Source organism: Myxine glutinosa, chromosome 13 (genome assembly GCF_964187855.1).
Source record: "Myxine glutinosa chromosome 13, kmMyxGlut1.1, whole genome shotgun sequence".
NCBI lineage: Eukaryota > Metazoa > Chordata > Myxini > Myxiniformes > Myxinidae > Myxine > Myxine glutinosa.
Window position 1 is genome coordinate 35038474 of NC_136273.1, and position 18572 is coordinate 35057045.

Sequence of the window (18572 nt, forward strand, 5' to 3'; positions counted from 1 at the left end):
CAAAAAACAAAACGAAGCCTTCAAAGAGAAGAACACCTTCCCTACAGTCAAACATGGAGGAGATTCAGTGATGGTTTGGGGTTGCTGTGCTGCTTTTGGCACTGGGTGCCGTGAATGCGTGCATGGCATCATGAAATCAGGAGATTACCAAGGCATTTTGGAGCACAATGTTAAACCCAGTGTCAGAAAGCTGGGTCTCCCTCGAAGGTCATGGGTCTTGCAGCAGGACAATGACCCCAAACTCACTTCAAAAAGCACCCAAGAGTGGTTCAAGACAAAATGCTTGACTGTTCTGAAGTGGCCAGCAATGAGTCCAGATATAAATCCCATTGAACACTTGTGGGGAGATCTGAAAACAGCAGTTGGGAGAAGGCACACTTCAAATCCTGGAGAACTGGAGCAGTTTGCACAAGAAGAGTGGACCAAACTGCCAGTATAGAGGTGTAGGAAGCTCATTCGTGGCCATAGGAAGCGCTTGACTGCAGTTATTTTGGGTGCCAATATTATTTGGGCGCAACTGTACCTCACCTTTCATTGTTATTTGCATTTAGTTTTATTAAATAATTATTTGTCGAATCTTACTTTTCTTGTATTGTGGATTTTGCTGTCGCATCTGTGTTTGTTGGTTCAGATTAACCCAGTGTGGTGCCGATCGGATAAGGCCTCGGACCTTCTCGCGCATGTCACTACAGCCAGGTTGCGAGTACGCCTCGAAGTTAAAGCTCATGTTGGCCATCTGTCAGCTCGGGGATCTTAATCCCCAGCGACGCGACAATACACATCGACATGGTGAGATTTGGTTCAATGTGCCGCAAGGCTCAGGCAAATTCGACAATGTGCCTCAAAATAACAATTAAAAAATAAGGTTGAGAAGCACTGCTAAAAAGAAACAATAAATAAATGTGAACAGTTCAGTGATTAAAAAAGTGCAAAATAATCAGTTTGCAAGTGCTGCCAAATTCAGGCAATTTGCATTCGTTCTTGAAGTAGAAACAAAATGACAGCGTATAGTTTAATAAATTTTTATTTTCATAAAAAGACCACTCTTCCTCTTCTAAACAACTCTGCACTCAGTAAAAACAAATCAATAAAGATCACCATTTAAGATTATTCATACTGGTATGAAAAAATACAAAATATCTGTATAACCCAGAAAAGAAATTAATTTAAAATTAAAAGGAAAGAAAACAAACAAACAAAAAAAACTCGGAAAAAAATGGCTGGATGAGAAAACCAAAATGGTTATGGAACTATTCATCAAAGCTGAAAGGGAAGTAATAGAAAACCCCAACACAAAAATGCAGATATCAAAGTACCTATGTTCATGTCCAAGTCTTGTTTTTTTCCCCCTTTGTATTACACAACACCTCAACAGCACGGTTGTCGATTGAAATCCTTGAGTAACCAAACAAGACCAGACTACCCGTTAGCAAAATAACTAATTCCGACACAACCGATCAATCAAAACCATAATTATCGACCTACCACAACAAGAACAATGGATGAAATCAACAAAATGTTGATCGACATATGCAAACCGCCATGAGAAGCACAAAGCAAATAGATCCGGTGGTGCCGATCTCCTCTCCAGGCCAAGTTTGGACAGGAATTTAGGTGTTAGGCCAGAGGTGATAACTCAGCAACCCTTTGTCGAAAGATATTGTGGGATCTTCCAGGTCCACCAGAAATCAGAGGTTGCACCCATCAAAAAAAACACACAAACACACACAAAAAAAAACACACAAAAAAAAACAAAACACACACACACACACATATATATATACACACACACACACACTTCCCTTCTCCTCGTGGTTGGAGTACATTTTCACCCCTGTCTGTTTGTCTGTGAACAAGATATCTCAAAAGGTTGTGGACGAATTTGGACGAAATTTTGGAGAGGTTGTGCATGTGACAAGGACGAAATGATTAGATTTTGGTGACGATCCGTCCGGATCCGGATCCAGCAAGTAGAATTTTTTAAAGTGATTCTTCACCATTGGGAGGGAGATAGGGCCAAAAACGCGATATAACAGGATATCTCAAAAAGTTGTAGATGGATTTGGACGACATTTGGTCGACAGGTTGGCTGTGTGACATTGAAGCGATTCTTCCTCGTCACACACCCAACCTCTCCACCAAGTTTCGTCCAAATCTGTCCACAACTTTTTGAGATATCCTGCTATATATCGTTTGTGTCCCTATCTCCCAATGGTGAAGAATCGCTTAAAAAATTCTAGAAGCCGGATCCGAATCCGGATCTTCACCAAAATCTAATCATTTCGTTCTTGTCACATACACTACCTCTCTGTCAGATTTCGTCCGAATCTGTCCACAACCTTTTGAGATATCTTGTTCACAGACAAACAAACAGGGGTGAAAACATAACCTCCATCCACCTTCAGTGGCAGAGGTAAAACATGTTGTGCACAAATTATAACAAGACTTGTTGTTGTTACTTAACCAACTCATCCACCACGCCGATTCGATTTTGGTTCAATCCAGATCCGTTCTATCAGTAGGATAGAAACCATAAACTGTTCAGCCTGGCGGAGGTGTGCGCTCTACCGAGTGCCGTTCTAGTCCTTGCTTCTGTGTTGTCAATGCCGGGTAGCATTTTAGGAGAACAGAAAGTCATAGTTCGCCTTTAAGAATATCAGAGTCTGTAAATTATTCGGCAGCAGTTGGCTTTTCACATCAAATGTCTTTCCCACAGTGCAAAGAATTTTTTCTACAGGAGCAGACGTAGCTGGCACTGCCAAAATCCTCTTTGCCGCTTGGGAAAGCTGTGGAAACTCTGCGGCTTTTCGCTTCCAGTAGTGTAAAGCACCTTCCTCTAGTGGCTCTTCTCTTAAGTACGCATCCAACTCTTCTTCAATTCCTTTGTATTGCACAATGGGTTTCTCCTTCAAAAAGGAAAAGAGTTTGCTCTTTTTTGCTGGGACAACTTCCTCTTCTAAGAGTTTATCGTCAGCCGGTGTTGGTTCACTGGTGGAATATTTGGACAGCTCTTGCAATAATGTTTGGATGTGGCCGTCTGTGTTGTTGCTCCAAAGCAGTTTGAACCGGGGATCAAGGATGCTTGCCGTTATGTAGAGGGGGTCCTGGATAAGGCTGCCAAGTCTTTTATCCAAAGACTGTGTTAGGCTGTCAACAATGGTCGAGCAGTATTGATTGGATGTGGCTTTGGAAAGATGCTTTTTCAGTCCCAAAATGCATGGCAGTGCCAGACTTATCGAAACAAACGTGTCTCCATGCATCATGTCAATTGCCTCTTCAAAAGGTTCGAGCAACTCGATAAGTTCTTTCAACACACCTTTATCGCTTTCGCTGAGTTTCAGATTGAATTTGTCAATAATCTCTTCTAGGAAATCCGAGGCTTCCAGAAACTTCCTTACGACTTTCAGCTGGGAATTCCAACAGGTTTCGTTCCTCGAGAAAAGCATTGGACCGAACACTTCTTCAAACACCTCTGGAGTTAAAGTGACCCTTACATGGTTGATGATGCGTGCAGCTTTTCCTAAAGAAAGAAAAAGTTTGGGTAGCGCATTTAGGCCGTCTTTAACACACAACTCCAATGAATGTGCGAAGCATTCAATCTGTGGGGGACCAAAACAGAGATAAATGGGATCTTCCTTTTCGTCAACACTGTTGTTGGTGTTGGTATCCTCTTGGCTATCATCTTCATCACTTTGAAAGCAAAAACCTGGCAAAACGAGTCCTTTACTCACGTGAGCGACGCCACCAATGACGAGTCGGAAAATTTTGGAAGAAACATTGTGAGCACCGCCCTCTGCGTACTGGGCGAGAAACTTCTCTATCGTATGGTTACCGGTGAGATGCGAGCACGCAAGGAGCACCGACTTGATGGCCCAGTCGTGTGTGATGAAGTAGCAAGTCAAGCCAAGGTAGCCATTCATTTGGCTGCCCAAAATGTCAAGGGTGATACAATAGGACTCCACGGCCCGTAGGGCCCGCCTCGTGGCGTTCTGAACACGTGACACGTATTGTATCAACAGGTGTTGCTGGATGTACTTTGATGACGCCATTATGTAGTGAGGTTCCAGCAAAGCCAGGAGATCGCAGAAGCCTTCCTTTTCGACAATCTTAGCAGACTGAAGATCTTTGATGATCATCTTAGCAATTGCTTCGGAGATTATTTTCTGGCGAGGATCACTTTGTGAAAACTTGCTCATGGGAGAAGATGAAGTCTGTTGTTGGCTGGGAAATCTGACTTCTGAAGAACGCGGGAGCTCATTGGCCTCAATCCTTTTCTTGGTAAACTCATCGTACTTCAGCGAATGCATGCGCTGAATGACACAAATAAGGGGTTATATTATTAGAGCACTGCACAATATTAAAACATCAACATCAAGATTCAGACAAAATGGCGGCGTCCAGCGATGCAACGCCTGAACCAACTTCATATAAAAACATGTCTGTTTAGTGTATCATTTCCTGAAAGCTCGTTCCAAAATTGGCAGTTTCTCAAAGAAGAGTTGGCAGAGGGGTTGTGTTCATGCAAATACATGGATAAACGCACTGTCAGCTCTGGGCTGTTCCGTTTGACCCACCGGCTTCGTATAGCCATGCTGTGCGCTGGCTATTCAAATTTCAGGAAGAAAAGCTAATATAATAGACCAAGCTCAGATATGCAAAGCAACAGTTGAAACGACCCTTACATGCAAGATCAGCACTGCCCTCTATTAATATTTGCACATCTACCAAAACATTCATTTCAACGATATGTCGACGACAACCGTCGACTACCTGATGGTGCGTAGGCGAGATAGGGGGCACCTCCGGGACACAAAGGTGATCCCGGGGGAGGAGGCTGTTTCACAGCACCACTTGGTTGTCTGCGACATAAGGGTGAAAGGTGCGAGGAGAGCTCGGCTGGTGAAGTACCAACCGAGAATGAAGGTGTGGAGGTTGAAATAGGTGACAGTAAGGGAGGCATTAAAAGAGAGGCTGAGTAGGGTAGAGGATGATGTGGTTCAGCTTGAAAGTGGTTGGATGTCAATGAAAGATAGTCTGTTGGGAGCCGTTGGTGAGGTATGTGGATGGACAAAAGGACCACCAAGGCACTCGGAAACATGGTGGTGGGATGATGAAGTTGGAAAGAGGATTGACGAGAAGAGGAAGAAGTTCAAGGAGTGGCAGAAGGCGAAGGGTACGGGAGCAGAAAAAGCAGAACATAAAAGTTACAAGGCAGCCAGGAATGCTGCAAAGAAAGAGGTCGCAAAGGCGCAGGAGGCATGTAGGAAAATGTTCGGCGAATGCTTGGATTCGGAAGAGGGTCAGAGAGCGGTATTCAGGATTGCAAAGCAGATAGCGAAAGAGAGGTGTGATGTGATGGGGGTGAGTTGTGATGTGATGGGGGTGAGTTGCTTGAAGGATGAAGAGGGACAAATCGTTGTGGGTCCAGATGGAATTAAAGGAAGATGGAAAAGCTATATGGAAATGCTGTTGAATACAGAGAATGAATGGGATGGCAACATAGAGAGTAACCCAGTTTTAGGACCGGCAGAGAGGATAACTGAGAAGGACGTTGAGGAAGCGATAAAAGCAATGAAGAGTAGAAAAGCGGGAGGGCTGACGGGAGTTGTGGGAGATATGTTGAAGGCAGCAGGAAGTTGGGGTGTGAAGGGAATGACAGAGATCTGTAATCTGGTGGTGAAAGAAGGCCGCATTCCAGTGGATTGGGAACTGAGGACCCTCGTCCCTCTATACAAGGGGAAAGGTGACCCTCTGGAGTGTGGCTCGTACCGAGTGATAAAGTTATTGGAGCATGGAATGAAGGTATTGGAAAGGGTATTGGAGAGTAGGATAAGGAAGAAGGTGAAGATCGATGAAATGCAGTTTGGATCGATGCCAGGAAGAGGAAAGACAGACGTGCTCTTTATCGTGAGGCAGTTGCAGGAGAAGTACATGGATATGAGGAAGAAGTCGTTTCTTGGGATTGTTGATCTGGAGAAAGCATTCGATGGGGTTCCACGCGAAGTATTGACATGGGCATTGAGGAAGTTAGGAGTGGAGGAATGGTTGATCAGAGTAGTGATGGCAATGTACAAAAGAGCGTGCACAGCTGTAAGGACGAAGGACGGGAACAGTGGTGAGGTTGAGCTGAAGGTGGGAGTGCATCAGGGGTCGGTACTAAGTCCACTACTATTTGTAGCTGTGATGGAGGTGCTGGCTCAGAACGTAAAGGAGGGTTTACCGTGGGAGTTGTTGTATGCAGATGATCTGGTGTTGATTGCAGAAAGTATGGATGGGTTGAAGGAAAAGATGAACAAGTGGAAGGAATGTATGGAGACAAAAGGTCTGAAGGTGAATATCGGAACGACGAAGGTGATGGCAAGTGGTAAAGCATGTGGTGAGGTGGAAAGAACTGGGAAGTGGCCGTGTGCTGTGTGCAGGAAGGGTGTCGGAGTGAACTTCATTCAATGTACAATGTGCGCTGAGTGGGTTCATCAAAACAGTAGTGGTCTGAGAGGGTCATTAACCAGTGTGGCAGCTACATTCAAGTGTAAGGTGTGCACAGAGGGAGCTGCAGATGGAGGAAATGTTGAGTTGGATCTTGGAGACAGCGTGAAGCTGGAAGGTGTGAAAACATTTTGCTTCCTCGGAGACGTGCCGAATGGAGAAGGTGGATCAGATTCGGCAACGGTTGCTGGAGTGAGATGTGCATGGAAGAAGTTTCGGGAACTGAGTGGCGTGCTGATGAGGGGAGTGTCATTGAAGCTGAAGGGAAAGGTGTATGCTGCATGTGAGAAGTGTTATGATTTATGGGAGCGAGACATGGGTAATTAACGTAGAGCAGCAACGAAGGCTGGAAAGGGTGGAAATGCGAATGGTTCGGTGGATGTGTGGAGTATCGTTGAGAGAGAGGAAGACAAATGATGAATTGCGAAAGATGATGGGAATAGAGCCTGTGATTGATGCTGTGAAGAGGAACAGGTTGAGATGGTTTGGTCATGTGTTGAGGAAGGATGAAAGTGACTGGTTGAGAAGAGTAATGGAAATGAATGTAGAAGGAAGTAGAGGACGGGGAAGACCGAGAAAGACTTGGCTAAAGATGGTGGAAGAAGAAATGCGGGCAAGCGGGTTAACAAGGAGAGATGCATGCGATTATACATGCAGAAAATAGGGCAAAATGGAGAAGATCGTCATGGGGACTGCAAGGCGAACCCCCGCTCTAGCAGGGAAAATGGCCTTAAAATGCATGTTGTTGTTGTTGTTGTTGTACCAAAACACTTGTAGCTTAATGCAACAGATCCATTGATGACGTGATTATTCAACCTGACGGAGCTTACCTTGATGTGCGTTATGAAGTTGGACGTAACATTTCGATTTCCATGTATTATCGCTCCGCATGTCCTGCACTGTGATGCTATTTTTCCATCTCCATTCTCCGAGACAACGTCAAAATAGTCAAAAACAGTTATCTTCAATTTTGATGCCATCTCGAACCCAGCTCTGACTTCGCAGATAACTTTCAGCACACGAGTGGTGACACTAGTAAGGGGTACTGATGGGACTCGTGTGCTCTATTTGCTTCCTCCGTATCTCACGCCAATATATGTGGACGCAGCATCTGAAATGAAAAAATACATTTTACCTTGAGGCAAATGGAATTGTTCAGATTAATAGTATTTCTCAACACCTGTGCTAAACTCATCAACTTGACATTGTGATAACTCGGTTAGATGCATGCGATTAATATTGTTATGAATTTGGTAATGCAACATCTAGAGCTAGGTAGATCTGAATAGGTAGGTACTCGGCTGTCGTGACAGGGACTCTACATGTAATAAGTTCTTGATGTTTAGGCGGTTGTCGGGGTAAGATGTATGAGTGTGGATCTACCTGGAGATTCGAGTGTTAAATAGTGAGGGATTAAAGGTAACGCCCCTGTGAGTATCACCTAGTAATCAAACCTTTGTCCTTTATGGCACTGCAAACCACATAAACATTAGTTAGGTCCTTAGCGCAACATTAAATAATCCCCTTTCCCTGACAAGGACTTCGTATTAAATTGACAGGAAACCAGGCCAAAAACACCGCCACGGCTGGCCGCCACCGTGTACACCTCCAAAGGCCTACAAACCGGGCCGGCACGTGTTATGCCAGGACCGCAGGGCCGCGTAACGGGGGAGATGTTAGGAGTCGCATGCCGTAGAGGGCGTGACCGGCGAGCTGGGACCATATGATTGGCTGAGGAGTGCGCGAATGTGACGTCATCGGGGAGAGATATATGCGACGGTCGGACGCCATTTTGGCCAGTTGAGTCTCTCTGAGTTCGCCAGTTGAGTCTCTCTGAGTTCGCCAGTTGAGTTGAGTTCGCCAGTTGAGTCTCTCTGAGTTCGCCAGTTGAGTTGAGTTGAGTTCGCCAGTTGAGTTGAGTTGCGATCTGATCTCGAGTCGTCCCAGTTCGTTGAACAGTTGAGTAGAGCGTCCCAGTTCGGTACCGGAGTGGCAGTTGAGAGAAGTGAGAGCTCGTGGCAGTTGACGGTTCGTGCCATTTTCTACAGTTCGTGACCACAGCTCGTTGCAGTTGGCAGTTGGCACTCGGCACTCAGCAGTTGGCAGTTGGCACTTGGTTTTTTGGTTGCTTCGTGCAGCCCTGCGTTGGACCGACGAGGCCTGGTGGCGCTTGGAGGCGGAGGCAGAGGGCCGTGGAACTTGGAGCGAGGTGTGCGATCGGGCCGAAAGGAGCGGTGTTGGACGGCAGCCACAAAGACGACAAAGACAGATAAGCCCGAATCCGCGTACACTGTACACGACGTGACTTGTTATTTTCGTATTAATCTCCCTCGTTTTGTGTTTGATATCAGTCGTGTGGGGACGTCCCGATTTAGTTATTAGTATTACCGGCGCGTGCTTTTTCACTGGCTTTACTTTTAATAATAAATCCTTATATTATTTTCTGTACATATTTGAACGCAGTTTCCTGGGTGTTTCATTTTAATAGATAAGGCTGCGGAGCCTTCGCTGCGTCCCGCCATTTCGCGCGTTGGTGTTGAACGTGAGTCCGCCATTGAGTGTTCGCCTCGGGAGTTAAAGTCTCGCAAATCGGTCATCCGTAACTGTGGTGTTAATCACGGTTACGCGACAATATTACTATTTTGAATGCAGCATGTGATTGCAGGTAGCATCATTTGTTGGGGTTTTTTGCTTTGATGGAGGTGCTGGCTCAGAACGTAAAGGAGGGTTTACCGTGGGAGTTGTTGTATGCAGATGATCTGGTGTTGATTGCAGAAAGTATGGATGGACTGAAGGAGAGGATGAACAAGTGGAAGGAATGTATGGAGACAAAAGGTCTGAAGGTGAATATCGGAAAAAGGAAGGTGATGGCAAGTGGTAAAGCATGTGGTGAGGTGGAAAGAACTGGGAAGTGGCCGTGTGCTGTGTGCAGGAAGGGTGTCGGAGTGAATTCCATTCAATGTACAATGTGCGCCGAGTGGGTTCATCAAAAATGTAGTGGTTTGAGAGTGTCATTAATCAGTGTGGCAGCTACATTCAAGTGTAAGGTGTGCACAGAGGGAGCTGCAGATGGAAGAAATGTTGAGTTGGATCTTGGAGACAGCGTGAAGCTGGAAGGTGTGAAAACATTTTGTTACCTCGGAGACATGCTGAATGGAGAAGGTGGATCAGACTCGGCAACGGTTGCTCGAGTGAGATGTGCATGGAAGACGTTTCGGGAACTGAGTGGCGTGCTGACGAAGAGGGGAGTGCCGTTGAAGCTGAAGGGAAAGGTGTATGCTGCATGTGTGGGAAGTGTTATGATTTATGGGAGCGAGACATGGGCAATGAACGTGGAGCAACAACGAAGGCTGGCAAGGGTGGAAATGCGAATGGTTCGGTGGATGTGTGGAGTATCGTTGAGAGAGAGGAAGACAAATGATGAATTTCGAAAAATGATGGGAATAGAGCCTGTGATTGATGCTGCGAAGAGAAACAGTTTGAGATGGTTTGGTCATGTGTTGAGGAAGGATGAAAGTGACTGGATGAGAAGTGATGGAAATGAATGTAGAAGGAAGTAGAGGACGGGGAAGACCGAGAAAGACTTGGCTTAAGATGGTCGAAGAAGAAATGCGGGCAAGGGGGTTAACAAGGGGAGATGCAGAAAATAGGGCAAAATGGAGAAGATCGTCATGGGGACCGCAAGGCTAACCCTCGCTCTTGCAGGGAAAATGGCCTTAAAATGCTTGCTTTATTTGTTGGGGGTGCGGCTGTGCCGCTAATGAGGTGCCCCCTGCAGGTTAGAGCAGGAATTTGTAACTTGTGCAGGGTGCTGGGGATAACTAGCCTGCTGCCCTGGAAGGAAACCGAGATATCACATGTACTAACCAATGCTGGCAGATGGGACGCCAAGTTTAACGTCCATCCGAGGAACAGTGCCCAAAGTTGATGAATCGCCCCGCCTGTGAAACACCAGGATGGCAGTTTACAGCTGTCACAGGATTCCAATCCAGGCTAGATTGCAAAGACGCAGGTGTGCACACCTGTCGGCTGCCCTGCAAGCCCCATCATATGGACCATCATTGGCAACAGCAAAGAGCTCGGATTAAATCGGGAGAAATCTGGGAATATAATTTACTCATTTCCATCAAATGAATGAAGCAAGGCCTGACTTTTTGAGAGATACGAGGGAGTTTAAATGTCCACGACTGAAATAGAGATGGGACAGCTGGCTTTTTGGCCCTGTTATGGACGGTGTGTTTAGAGATTCATCAGCCCCTGCAAACAGTGCATGAAGGATAGCATACAAGAAATCGGCGTAGTAAAACTTGACATGCGAGTATCTACGTCTGCATATTCTAAAATCGAAAAAGAGATGGCTGATCTCCACCAAATTTGGCATACATGCTCAGGATACCCAGGGTCAGGCACTAAGATCTTTCTCCCCCCAAACCCTGGAAGGTGGAGATCTGGCAGACCAAGTGACCTGTATTATACCCAAATGTCCTGCATCCCATGTTGTACCTTCCCCCTTCCTGGGTGGGATGCCATTTTTCCTCTTTTTTTTTCAGCACCACAAACAATATTTGAAAAACTAAAGGTGGCAGGTAGCACAGACCTGTACGCCAACATCGTGGCAACAGTATACCGTGAATAAGGCCAAGCAGCCCTCAGAAGCCCTGCAAAGGCGTCGGGGGACTCGTCGCATGGGACTGATGTAACCATTAATAAACAATACATGTTCAATTGTTTTCTTTTTTTTTAATGAAAATGAGATCAAGTATCTGTGGAAAAGCAACTCGTCAAAACTGCACCAACAATAATTTTGTAATTTATTTCCATTTCATTTTTATTCCCTCTGCTACCGAAGGTGGATGGGAGTTATGCTTTCACCCTGTCTGTTTTTTGTGAGCAGGATATCTCAAAAATTTGTGGACGGATTCGGATTAAACTTGGTGGACAAATTGTGTGCGTGACAAGGACGAATCGAATCGATTTTGGTGAAGATCCGGATCCGATAATTTCTTTTAATTTTTAAGTGAATAAATCCTCTGCCCTCCCCACGTGATCTGTCCCCTCAACCTCCGAGTAAGTGCAGGATGCACAAAGTGCACCAGCAACCCACCCCCATGTGAAACTGCCCAAATCCAGAACCACTGCTCACCTCCACTCATCGATTCCCCTTTTTTCCCACCTGTGGAACCACTTTCCACACTCTCTTTGATACGTTTCTTTCCTCCAGGTCTTCGAGACAGTTCTTCACCATCATCTCAAGTCACCCCACCCATCCAAACACCATGATATTTTCCACACCCGTTAAACCACCACCACCACCCACCCCAAATTTCTGCTCATGTATCCAACTTGTTCATCCCTTGGGTTTTCCCCAAACCCACATCATTTCCTGCATCCCTCATCAAAACTAGGTGGACGAGTTAGGTATGTGACAATGGGAAGCAGATTAAATTTTGGTTCAGGTATGAATCTAGATCCGGCCTATCAGTGGGATTTAAAATGTAAACCGTTCAGTCGAGTAGAGACATGCGCTCTATCGAGTGCTGTTCAAGTTTGACAACATTGATTCTTAGACTATTGGCCATATGAAAATATTTATATTCAAAATCCTACAATTTAAGGATATAAATATACAAAATGAAACGTACAAAAGTACACTTAACACAATAACAAGTACATTCACAATGGGGCCAACGGGGCCTGCCTGCTTCAGTGTCCCGTATTTTTCCCCTCAGCTCTGGGTACCATGCTGGGGTTTATGAGTTGCAATTTCCCCCTATACATGTTGCAGAGTGCAAGTGGTTTAGCTACTGACGCTTGTCGGAGGGAGTACACCATATTATACTCCCAGGACCAGGTATTAATTACTCCACATATGACATTGGATGTATCATACTCTTTAAAGAGCATTGGTGCTGCCAAAGCAGTTTCTTGGTCAGGGTTATACTGGGTGGTTTGCCGTTGCCTTACCAGCATTGCTTGTCAGTGATCTATCCTTTTAAAATGCTGAGTGTCAAGCAAGGAAGCAGCACATACCATTTTCTAAGTCTTTGGTATGACTCGGGCAGGATTTGAACCACCAAATCATCGACTTTAAGTGGACGCTCTAACCACAATACCATCGAGTACGGTGAGTATTACTAGTCATGGTAAAATACGGCAATGGAGGGTATTTGGTGATGTCAGCAATTTGTATCTAGACAGACGCACACACACAAAACATGCACACACACACACCTCATTCCAAATCCCACTTGAACGCAGTACCATTTGGGTCGGGAGATTAACGAGATTTCAAATTTTGGGCCGTGGACAAAAAAGTGACCCAAAAAAGTTTGGGAACCACTGCTTCAGACACCTTTAGACATTTTAGACCCTTTCGACACTGTCAAATATTTACATCTTTGAGACCCCCGAGACACCCCAAGCCACCGCCACCCCCCCCCCAGACACTCCACTCCCCCCCCCCCCCCCCCCGAGACACTCCAGGGCCCCCCGACACACTCCAGACTCCCCCCCCCCAACCCGAGACACCCCAGAACACCCGAGACACCCCAGAACACCCGAGACACCCCAGAACACCCGAGACACCCCAGAACACCCGAGACACCCCAGAACACCCGAGACACCCCAGAACACCCGAGACACCCCAGAACACCCGAGACACCCCAGAACACCCGAGACACCCCAGAACACCCGAGACACCCCAGAACACCCGAGACACCCCAGAACACCCGAGACACCCCAGAACACCCGAGACACCCCAGAACACCCGAGACACCCCAGAACACCCGAGACACCCCAGAACACCCGAGACACCCCAGAACACCCGAGACACCCCAGAACACCCGAGACACCCCAGAACACCCGAGACACCCCAGAACACCCGAGACACCCCAGAACACCCGAGACACCCCAGAACACCCGAGACACCCCAGAACACCCGAGACACCCCAGAACACCCGACACACTCCAGAACACCCGAGACACTCCAGAACACCCGAGACACTCCAGAACACCCGAGACACTCCAGAACACCCGAGACACTCCAGAACACCCGAGACACTCCAGAACACCCGAGACACTCCAGAACACCCGAGACACTCCAGAACACCCGAGACACTCCAGAACACCCGACACACTCCAGAACACCCGACACACTCCAGAACACCCGACACACTCCAGAACACCCGACACACTCCAGAACACCCGACACACTCCAGAACACCCGACACACTCCAGAACACCCGACACACTCCAGAACACCCGACACACTCCAGAACACCCGACACACTCCAGAACACCCGAGACACTCCAGAACACCCGAGACACTCCAGAACACCCGAGACACTCCAGAACCCCCGAGACACTCCAGAACCCCCGAGACACTCCAGAACCCCCGAGACACTCCAGAACCCCCGAGACACTCCAGAACCCCCGAGACACTCCAGAACCCCCGAGACACTCCAGAACCCCCGAGACACTCCAGAACCCCCGAGACACTCCAGAACCCCCGAGACACTCCAGAACCCCCGAGACACTCCAGAACACCCGAGACACTCCAGAACACCCGAGACACTCCAGACCCGGACAGATATCCAGACACTCCAGACCCATTAAACCATTCAGACATGGTTAGGCCTCTTTAGACTGCTTGAACCCTCGTCCATTTAGAGGTTCAGACCTTTAGACTAGTTAGACCTTGTAGATACTTTTGATCCCTTTGGACCCCTTGGAGATTAGACGCTTGAAACCCGAACTATAATATTGGAGCATACACTTTAGACCATCAATAACCTTTGAGGCACACACCACACAAACATATATTCTTTAATCTTCTTGAAAAACACACTATACTTTTTCAGCAAGTAAGGCACAAACTGGGTGGGTACTCTGCTAGGGGTCTCACTAAAATCCGAAATGGAGCGAAATGGACCTCAAAATCCGAAATGGAGCGAAATGGACCTCAAAATCCTAACCCTAACCCTAACAACCCTAACCCTAACCCTAACAACCCTAACCCTAACAACCCTAACCAGCGAAGATTAGCCGACCTCGGAAGGATGACAGGCTGAGTCAACCCCCCTGGCGTCAACCCCCCTGGCTCCATTTCGGATTTTGAGTCCATTTCGGATGATTTTGAAGGTCCATTTCGCTCCATTTCGGATTTTGAGTCCATTTCGGATGATTTTGAAGGTCCATTTCGCTCCATTTCGGATTTTGAGTCCATTTCGTATTTTAGTGAGACCGCTCTGCTAGTAATAATATTATTATTATTCTTCTTCCTTCCTATGCAGTACAAGAGGGTGGGATAGAATCATCGGCTGGAGGTGCGGTTGTTGTAATGTGCCCTGCTGCTGGGTCAGGCAGGAATTTGGCCATTAAATGTGCACATAAGCAGTCGGAATGATTTTACTTCATGATCATGTACGTAACTCGGATTATTATTTTATTTTTGGGAGCGATCGAAGCGGCGGTCTGTTGCCTATACAGCATGCAAATAACGGGATGTGTCCGAAGACCGTTTCATGCTTGGAACAAGATCACCCACAGGGTGGGTACTCTGCTAGTGTAAACGACAATGCAGTCCACGTGTCGTTTGGCTTTGTTTGCTTGTAATCCAAGATGGCGGATCGCAAATGTAGTGACGTCACACGCACATGCCCCATTCTCTGCCTACATTTTTACATCTCTGGACCTTATGGAATCGCCAACGGCTTGGCCGATCTCCACCAAATTTTGCATGCGGACTAGGGATATCCAGCGTCAGGTCTAAGGCACCAAATAACCCCAACCCACACCCCCAACGAAGGCGAAGCCTGAACACGTGGTAAAGGGCAAGGCGTTCAAACACTGACCCCTGCCGAAGGGAAGGAGGTATCACTAGTACAAGGAAAAGGCCATTAGGCCCAACGTCACTGTGCTTTACCCGGCAGAGAATTGGGCCAGAGTACGGGCATACCGTGGCATACTCGAGGTATTTAGCGTCACCAAAATTAAATGGGCTTTCCAACCTCAAGCGAAGCATGGCGTGCTCCGAGATGCAGCACACACGCACCTCCGGCCTGCTTTTTGGGGAATTTAATCCCATCGGGAATCGAATCCTGACGAGACTGATCAATAGGCTATCTATAATGCCGTGCATATAACTTTTATAGGAAACAAAAAGCTCCATACGCCAGTGTTCACAACTTAACTCCAGCACTTACACTTACAGTTACACGATATTTGTAGAGGATGTGAATACGATGTATTTGTTAACATAACAAGCAATTTCAAGCAAAGGCACAAACATCGCAAAAACACAAATGCTCCGCTAAATGCGATTGCTAACAAATGCATTACATAATCTATAAATATAATAAAGCTGTAGATTCGCCTCCGCTCTTACCTCAGAAAATATGAAGCTCCACCACAACTCACAAGCGAAGCAAATTGATGAAGCTGCGGAGATGCGGAGGAAAAAAATCAGAGCTGCGAAACCACGTGAGGAGGGCTGGCCAGAGCGACGAGCGAGTGATAGGCCGGACGCGCGAATGCGCGGGAGGTCACTCAAACTCTCGGGGTGTTCGTAAAATAACTAGTACAATTTTTTTTATCCGCTAACTAGTACTCTTGAAATGGGCTATAGATAACAACTTGAGTGGAAAAGAAGAGATTAATTTTTTTTTAAACTATAACACCACTTATAGGGAACAGCCGTCTTCACCTCCACATACGTCAATTTAAGCTGAACAACGAAATATATAAAAAGCAAAGGAAAACTACACAACATTCTTAAGGTATTAACAAAAACATTCAAAAACTATATAAATATGATTAAATAGTTATTCACTATGCTTTTTTTCGTTCACCCAACGTGTCAGAATGAGCATCCAACCAGACAGACGTGTATGCTGTTACCACTGATCTCAATGCTGGACTAACTCTGGATAGGTGCGGGGAATCTTCTTTTTGAAGCCATTTGTCCGCCATCTTAGCCCTCCCCAAACGAATGAATGCGATTGTTTGTACCGTAACGAAGGTGAATGCCGCTTACCGATGAAATGTGATTCCACTTCTCCTTTGATCAGGACCGTCGTGGTTTTTACAACCGTAAGCAGCACACGGTGGGATTTCATAAATACTACAACAATCCTTTTTTTTCCACAATGCCTTATAAGAAAAATCAAGCATGATGGAATAAAATCAAGTGGGAAAGGTGAAAAATCAAGTGGGAAGCTGGAATTTTCGGAAGAAATATGCACCTTGAAGTTGAAGCGAGTATTTGCATTCGACGGGTCGCCATATTGGCAAAGGGGAAAACAAAAGCCATTTTACGCACATAATAGAGGACACGTATTATCGTCGTTCCCTTGTGCACAACGACTCTCGCTTTCGGAAACATACTTGCTCATGTGTCGCTTTGTTTTGGTTGAATTATTGACACATTGAGTTCATCCAACTGTTTGCACATGTCCTCCCAGTATACGGAGCATTTGCCAGATGAGGCATTGGCCAGGTATTGAGTGAAACTGCAATTAATTGGGCTTGATTCTTGTCCCAACCAGCATTCGGCTGATTCGTGTAAAAAGTGAAGCGTCTTCTTACTCAAGTTAGCCTAAATAAAGTTACATGTAAATTTACATTAAAGTGATGGTTAGGAGAGTAACAAATGTCAGATTAGAAATCGACTCCCCAAAGTCCGTCAGATTTATCGGAATAAAAACAAGTTAGGCTTGGCCTTGGCCTTGTCTTGGCTTGGCTTCTGTTAAATTTTGCCATCAGCCCAGATCACATGTTAAATGTAGCCATAAGCCCATATCACTTGTGAAATGTAGCCATACGCCCAAAATAGATGTTAAATGTAGCCATAAGCCCATATCACTTGTGAAATGTAGCCATACGCCCAAAATAGATGTTAAATGTAGCCATAAGCCCATATCACTTGTGAAATGTAGCCATACGCCCAAAATAGATGTTAAATGTAGCCATAAGCCCAGATCACATGTTAAATGTAGCCATACGCCCAAAATAGATGTTAAATGTAGCCATAAGCCCAGATCACTTGTGAAATGTAGCCATACGCCCAAAATAGATGTTAAATGTAGCCATAAGCCCATATCACTTGTGAAATGTAGCCATACGCCCAAAATAGATGTTAAATGTAGCCATAAGCCCAGATCACATGTTAAATGTAGCCATACGCCCAGAATAGATGTTAAATGTAGCCATAAGCCCAGATCACATGGTAAATGTAGCCATAAGCCCAGATCACATGTTAAATGTAGCCATAATCCCATATCACTTGTGAAATGTAGCCATACGCCCAAAATAGATGTTAAATGTAGCCATAAGCCCAGATCACATGTTAAATGTAGCCATACGCCCAGAATAGATGTTAAATGTAGCCATAAGCCCAGATCACATGGTAAATGTAGCCATAAGCCCAGATCACATGTTAAATGTAGCCATAATCCCATATCACATGTTAAATGTAGCCATAAGCCCAGATCACATGTTAAATATAGCCATAAGCCTAGAACACATGTTAAATGTAGCCATAAGCCCAGATCACATGTTAAATATAGCCATAAGCCCAGAACACATGTTAAATGTAGCCATAAGCCCAGATCACATGTTAAATTTAGCCATAAGCCCATATCACATGTTAAATGTAGCCATTTTAGCTCTTTCACGAGCCTCGATCTTGTATACAAAAAAAAAAAAAAAAAAATGTAGCCATAAGCCCATATCACATGTTAAATGTAGCCATAAGCCTAGATCACATGTTAAATGTAGCCATAAGCCAAGATCACATGTTAAATTTAACCATCAGCCCAGATCACATGTTAAATGTAGCCGTAAGCCCAGAACACGTGTTAAATGTAGCCATAAGCCCATATCACTTATTAAATGTAGCCGTAAGTACAGAACACATGTCAAATGCAGCCATAAGCCCAGATCACATGTTAAATTTAGCTATAAGCCCAGATCACATGTTAAAGTTAACCATCAGCCCAGATCACATGTTAAATGTAGCCATAAGCCCAGAACACATGTTAAAAGTCGAGTCATGTTGGTGGAACAATCACAACATTACAATCCCAATG

The 18572-nt window shown here is 45.7% G+C and overlaps 1 protein-coding gene across 3 annotated transcripts; it reads right to left on the reverse strand.

Moving 5' to 3' along the window:
- Positions 1-1008: 1008 nt before the first annotated feature.
- Positions 1009-15966, reverse strand: LOC137438840 (zinc finger BED domain-containing protein 4). 3 transcript variants are annotated; one of them, XM_068134251.2, is made up of 4 exons: positions 15872-15966; positions 7317-7597; positions 3732-4310; positions 1009-3599 (listed from the first exon to the last, which is right to left on the reverse strand). In XM_068134251.2, exons 2-4 carry the CDS (start codon positions 7464-7466, stop codon positions 2619-2621), a joined length of 1710 nt encoding a protein of 569 aa, XP_067990352.1. In that variant the 5' UTR covers positions 7467-7597; positions 15872-15966; the 3' UTR covers positions 1009-2618. The 3 variants fall into 3 exon arrangements, with proteins under 3 accessions (XP_067990352.1, XP_067990350.1, XP_067990349.1); XM_068134249.2 differs by adding an exon at positions 10354-10520 and having other exon boundaries at positions 1009-4310; XM_068134248.2 differs by having other exon boundaries at positions 1009-4310.
- Between the last annotated feature and the right edge of the window lie 2606 nt (positions 15967-18572).

Coding starts and splice junctions, on each gene's coding strand:
- LOC137438840 (XM_068134248.2), bottom strand. CDS start 7,466: ATGGCATCAAAATTGAAGATAACTGTTTTTGACTATTTTGACGTTGTC. Junction 4,311..7,316: donor ACTTCATAACGCACATCAAG/GTAAGCTCCGTC, acceptor TGTGTCATTCAG/CGCATGCATTCGCTGAAGTA.